Genomic DNA, 6,008 nt, shown 5'->3' with positions numbered 1-6,008 from the left:
CCTGACTTGGAAATATGTTGGCATTCCTTCACTGTTACTGGGTCAAAAACCTGGAATTCCCTCCTTAATGGCATTGGGTCAACCCACAGCAGGTGGACTGCAGCAATTCAAGAAGACAACTCACCACCACCTTCTCAAGGGCAACTAGGGATGGGCAATAAGTACTGGGCAGCCAGCAACACCCACATCTCACAAAATGAATAAATAAATAAATCCCCGCAATAGTGGATCTTCCCTCTGAATTGTGTTTCTTGTGGAATGTAACAACTCTGTGTATTCTGAAATATCTCTTTCATTGTCTGCCATTGCATTTCTGTTAATCTATCAATTTAAATTGCTAGTTCACTTCTGTTAGCTGTTTTCATGCTGTCATCATTACCTTTATTTAATTCAAAAATATTTGTCTTGGACCCATTCTTCCCTCCTTAAAACTGAATGTAAAATTTAGTCATTTTCCAGTTGCTGCTACCTAAGAGCAACTTTATTATGAGGTGACTAATTCTGACTCATTCCATATCTGGTAGAGCTTGCTCCCTTGATGGCTCCAGAATGTGTACTTCTAAAGTACTATCCTGAAATAATTCTGTGAACTCCTTATCAAGGCTATTTTTGACTCTCTGATTTTTCCGATCTATATGTAGATTAAGATTCCCCGTGTGCTGTACAAAATTACCACGAATTACTTCTTACTTTTATAATTCCTCGTCTCTACCCAAGCTGCTTCTACATCCTGAATTCCTGGATTTAGGTAATTGCTCTGTGTTTGTGTTGATAACCATCAAATGACAGCTAGAAGTGCGAGATACTTTGTATCAATCGTTCCGTCTCTTACAAGCAATCCCTTCAAAACTGAGATGAGGGGGTAGATCTTTTAAAAAAGTTTGGTTGCTCGCTTAACAACATGCAACGTGATTTGGAAGAGTTGCCAGTCTGTAAAGGGGTAATGGGGAACCCGGGTTCACCGTATTCAGCAGAATCCAGGCCTTGGGTTGTTGTTGGCTTTCGAATTTGTTAGTATTGGTTTTGTTCGCACAGCTCAGTGGATACAATATCACCAGAGCTCACTTTGAAACTGAGATGCTACTAATTGTGGAGTCTAGTGATGTAATGAGTGAGATGGAAATGAACCAGTAATGCATCCTGATTAGAGCACTGAAGAGACAGGAAAACCAACATACGTTGACTTGTATGACACTGCATGAGAGACTGCAGGAGCAGCTCACCCAGGCCTCCTGCTTATTAGCGGCTGCACAAAAGAAACCTCTTGAGATAAAGGCGGATTAGGTTAAAATCACAGCTTCGCTAGACAATAAGCACCCATTTCGAGCGGAGAATGTGTTCAGAGGATCCACGTCCACCTGTGCCTCCTCGCGGTTCAGGACAGACCCAGCGGCTGCAGGCGCTGCCTCGGTGTGTTCAGACTGAAACAACCCGGCCAACCGATAGTTACTGAAACTAAGAGTAACTCTACACATTTTGGATTGAGGAGAGCGAGTGAGATCAACCATGTGAGTACTGGAACTGAGAGTGAAATTAAGACTGGCACAATTCTCCCTGACTATCTAAGCACTGCATCTGCAGTTGGATGGGAATGGAGAGATGTAATGACTTCCTTGCACTGCCAGAGTACATAGCTCATCGTCTGAAACAGATCTGTATGTTTCTGATGTTTAAATGTTTAACGTTAGACTACTTGTTTAAATTATCAGATTTGTTGGATTTCTGTACTAGGAACTGAATTAAACCATGATGTTATAGTTGACTTTTCGTATTTCCATTGGAAGGCTTCAAATGTGTTAAAGTTTTGAGCCAATGTCATAGAGAATCTCTGCAGCTTTCTGGCTGCTCCTCTAGTTTATCCAGTGAGTTTGTAAATGCAGCTCCGTTCACCCCCCAGTTTGGGCTGAGTTGAGTCGCCTGAATCATCGTGGCTGGTTTCCCGGCCCTAGTAGCCATGGTTTTAGGGGTGTTCGACTCAGTTACGGCGCCCTGTTGATGTTCGCTATGCAGTGAATTCGCTAAACTCTGCGGGTTTGCCGAGGGGAAAATAGAACCGACTTTGTCGCTGAAGTAACCCAATCCATGTTGGGAAAGGAAGAATATAAATGCAGGCAAAGTACCGGAGAGTGAGCAGCTCTCCTGGAACTGCATTTTCCTGCAGGAAGGTAACACCTTAATTAGCAAAGAAATCAGGAGAAAAGACTCCCGTAGATACCCACAGAAATGCTTTGTGCAAGTTTATGAACTGTCTCATGTTGGCTGGAACAAATGTGAAGTGACCGGGAGGGTGGGATGTGTACAAGGAACAGATGGCGATGAGGAACTGAACTTCTCCTGGGAGTCTGACACTTTCAATTATTAAAGACAAAAAGGAAACTGTATGGCAAACATGTTTGGAGTGACGTTTCCATGGTGATGGGAGGGGTGGATAGATAGGTTTGGGAAGTTTGGTCGTTGTAAGGATTACTAAACGCGACTTCGTATAAACAGCGCAGCCCCCTTTGAAATAATTCCCAACGAAAGTATATCAGCCATGCCCTGGGTAAGCGAGGTGCCTTTGTGTTGTGGAGCTGATGCATGCAGTATTATGAAAGGCTCACATCCAGAACCACAATCAACAATTAATCCGAGCAGTAGTCGCCGTGCTTTCGCAGTTTGCGTTGTAAATCTGCCTGACTTCAAATCACGCCGGTTTGTCTTCCACCCCTGCCTTTTCCTGGCGTTAGTGGACATTTTAGAGGCGAGCATGTACTCTCCCTGACTTTGTGCGAGTAACAACAGCCGTGCTCGAGGAAAGCGGCGAGGTCTAAATGCTGTGAGCATTTGTCTGCCGTTTCACAGAACAGCAGCTGGCTGGTTCGGAAGTGACCTTTGAGAGGGTTCAGGTAATGAAACAACGAACTTTAAATCAGGCTCGGCGCTGCGCTTCTTTGCATTCCGTGCCGGTGCACTGAGTTTCGCTTCACAAACACACACACACGCTTACTCGCTGTTCGAGTTTAGCTCACTCACCACCCAATATCAGCTCTCGACAGCTTGCCTGAGGGCGGAGCTAATCGCTCGACTCAAGTAAAGACTCGCCGGCTGTTCTTTTCCCCGGATATGTGGCAGGTTCCCGAAGCGAGCGCTAAGTTGTCTCCGATCGCAGCCCCGTGTTACATTGAAATCTTTGATACATTTGTTTCAGCCGACATGAAGTGGATCGAAGACCGAGGTTCCAAGTGGAAACTATTTAGGACTTTTGGAGCCTTCGGAATGGAAAAGTTGTGAGACGGGGGCGTTTGGGGACACTGGGCATCGAATTGAAGGCAACAAGAAAATGGGAATATAGAATCAGAAAATGTTGGAAACACTTAGCGTGACAGGCAGCATCTACAGATAGAGAAGCAAGGTAGACCTTCAGCTCAATAACCTTTGGTTCGAACTGCGATATTGAGACAAACTTTCCAAGCATTCAGAGAGACTGATGAGCCGGGCAACTTAGTAAAGTTTGATTCCCGTTCAGGTGAGGCCTTTACGCAATCAGAGTTTAAAATAAACCATCCAGAGAATGAAACGCAAAAGATCTCTTGCATGTACCAGCCCGCTGACTCCGCCGAGGAATGCAGAATGGTAATGCCGAGCTCCCCACAGAGCTCCATGAATGATTCTTGGATTGGAATCTTCGAGGCCGAATTCTCTGTTTGTGTTCTCCTTTAGCTTGCTGCAGGTGAGGACGCTGTCCAGGGGAGAGTCCTGTCCAGGTAAGGGCCCTGACCAGGTGAAGATCCTGCTTGGGGAAAGTCATTCTCAGGCTAGGGTCCTGTCCAGGTGAGGGTCCTGTCCAGGTGAGGGTCCTGCTGAGGTGAGGGTCCTGTCCAGGTGAGGGTCCTGCTGAGGTGAGGGTCCTGTTCAGGTGAGGGTCCTGTCCAGGTGAGGGTCCTGCTGAGGTGAAGGTCCTAATCCAGGTGAGGGCCCTGCTCAAGGGAAGGTCCTGCCCACGGGTCTCATTACTGATTCCAATTCTAAAGAAAAAACAAATTTAATGGAAAACAAAATATGGTTGAATTTAGTATAAGCTTAAAATTTCAGGAGTGGAGCTTTTGATTGGTCCTTTAATTGCAAATTTATCCTGGTTGCCTTTCTTGGAAATACTCCATGTTCCACAAAATTTAATTAAATGTAAGATGTAAAAACACTGAAGTTATTTGCTGTGAGTGGTGAGTTGAATAAAAATCTACAAAAGTATTTCCTACTCACTGTGCCCAAGGTCACCAGTTCATGCTGGGGTGCCTGGCAACACATTTCAGGATAAGACTTAAGACCATTTACATAAATCTTTTTTTCTAAATTGGGACTTCATTTTACTGTGTTTAAAAGGTGATGATAATCCCTGTCTCTCTGCATCACCTCACTGGGTTGACAGTCCTGTTATGTTGTCTTGGTGCTCACAGAGCTGACTGTAACACTATAGATGCAATTTGCCCAGGCTTTTGTGTGATTCTGCATGTCTACCAGGGTTAGCTTCAGTTGCTTTAGTCTTGGGAAGAAAAGGTGTCAGCCAACTTGAAAGCAGCCATATGATATGTAAGAATATTAGTCAATGCAAGCAATGATGAATTTGACTCAGTCTATATTTGTGTAGTGATGGATTTGTTTGAAATTGCAGAGAGAAGATGGTGCAGAAATATCAGTCTCCAGTGCGGGTCTACAAGTACACATTTGAAATGGTGATGGCGGTGAGTTAGTAATGTTTAATTACATCAGGTGACCTGGGGTACACACTCTGCAATTAGTTTACCAAAACACTTGCTGTACGTAGGAATTTACAGGTTCTTGTTAGCTCAGTGAAGTTGAAAATATAAGTAAAGGCCATTTGTCCAACAAGCTCTTTTACTGTAATTGATAAGCTGAATTATATTTTCTGATTTTTGTTGCATTACAGGAATTGTCTCTGCAACCCTCACTATCAATGTCTTTCACAGTTAACTTATTCCACAGCTCATTTAATGTGTCAGCCATAGTTCAATGAATAGAATTATTGTGTTTGAGTCAGCTTTGGTAAATTCAAGAGACTTAAACAGAGAAATCTAGTCTGACATTCCACTGCAATTTAAGGGAGAATTATCCTGCAAAAGGTGCTATCATTCAGATGAGATATTAAACTGAGGCCCTGTTTACCTTCCTAGATGAATAAAAAAAAGTTAACATTCTGAGTCCAGACTTGAACATTAACTCTGCTTTCTTCTTACAGATGCTGCCAGACCTGCTGAGTTTCTCCAGCAATTTTTGTTTTTGTTTCACATCTCCAGCATCCACAGTTCTTTATTTTATTTGAATGAAAAAGATCCTATGGTACTATTTTAATGATGAGCAGGGCAGTTGTCCCTGGTGTCTTAGGGCCCTTAGTTATCCTTCATTCAACAGTGCACAAACAAATTACCCAGTCATTATCACGTTGCTGTTTGTGGGAACTTGCTGTGCATAGATTGGCTGTGATATTTGTTATGATCCCTGCTGATGTTACTACTGGACAAGTCAGTTTGAAATCTGGCTTGACAGATCATATTTTGTTTTAATTATTGTGGTAGTTTTTCAGTGAAAAATGGCATTCAATGCTGCAGATTTGATTTTAACAATAAAACATTAGTTTATTACACATAAGAAATGAAGATAAAATAGAACAATTCAAGCTATTTACATGTAATAAAATTTGAATGATTTTAAAACACTCTTCAGGACAAAAATCCCATTTAGCTCACCACCATCATTTTTATGCTTAAATATCAAAGAGAGTTCCCTTTACTATCCCATTTATAGGTTTCACTTAACTGTTTCTTTCAGTTCCCAGTTTTAAGAGTTTAATAGCCTTCTCCTTGATCATTCACACAACTGAGCATAAACCTTTTTATGTTCAAAGAACCCATTCAAGCTTCCAACCATACATTTCTGGTCTGGAATTTTAAAATTAAAACTCTAACACTGAGGTAATCTATTTCCTAACCGTGCTGAACTACCTTATTTCTCCA

At 42.5% G+C, this 6,008-nt stretch overlaps 1 protein-coding gene across 2 annotated transcripts in view; it reads left to right on the top strand.

The window, feature by feature from the left end:
• Positions 1-3,116: 3,116 nt before the first annotated feature.
• The window catches only part of si:dkey-237i9.1 (SEC14-like protein 5), a 29,134-nt gene continuing 26,242 nt past the window's right edge, over positions 3,117-6,008 (top strand). Inside the window, exons 1-2 of one of the 2 annotated variants that reach the window (XM_048609567.1) lie at positions 3,117-3,391; positions 4,649-4,718. In XM_048609567.1, the coding sequence (XP_048465524.1) occupies positions 4,656-4,718 (63 nt within the window). In that variant the 5' untranslated portion in view covers positions 3,117-3,391; positions 4,649-4,655. Of the gene's footprint in view, positions 3,506-4,648; positions 4,719-6,008 lie in introns of both variants that reach the window. The other variant, XM_048609568.1, reaches the window with a different exon arrangement.

Source organism: Rhincodon typus, chromosome 21 (assembly GCF_021869965.1).
Source record: "Rhincodon typus isolate 14 chromosome 21, sRhiTyp1.1, whole genome shotgun sequence".
Classification (NCBI taxonomy): domain Eukaryota; kingdom Metazoa; phylum Chordata; class Chondrichthyes; order Orectolobiformes; family Rhincodontidae; genus Rhincodon; species Rhincodon typus.
This window is presented reverse-complemented; position numbering and strand designations above follow the sequence as displayed.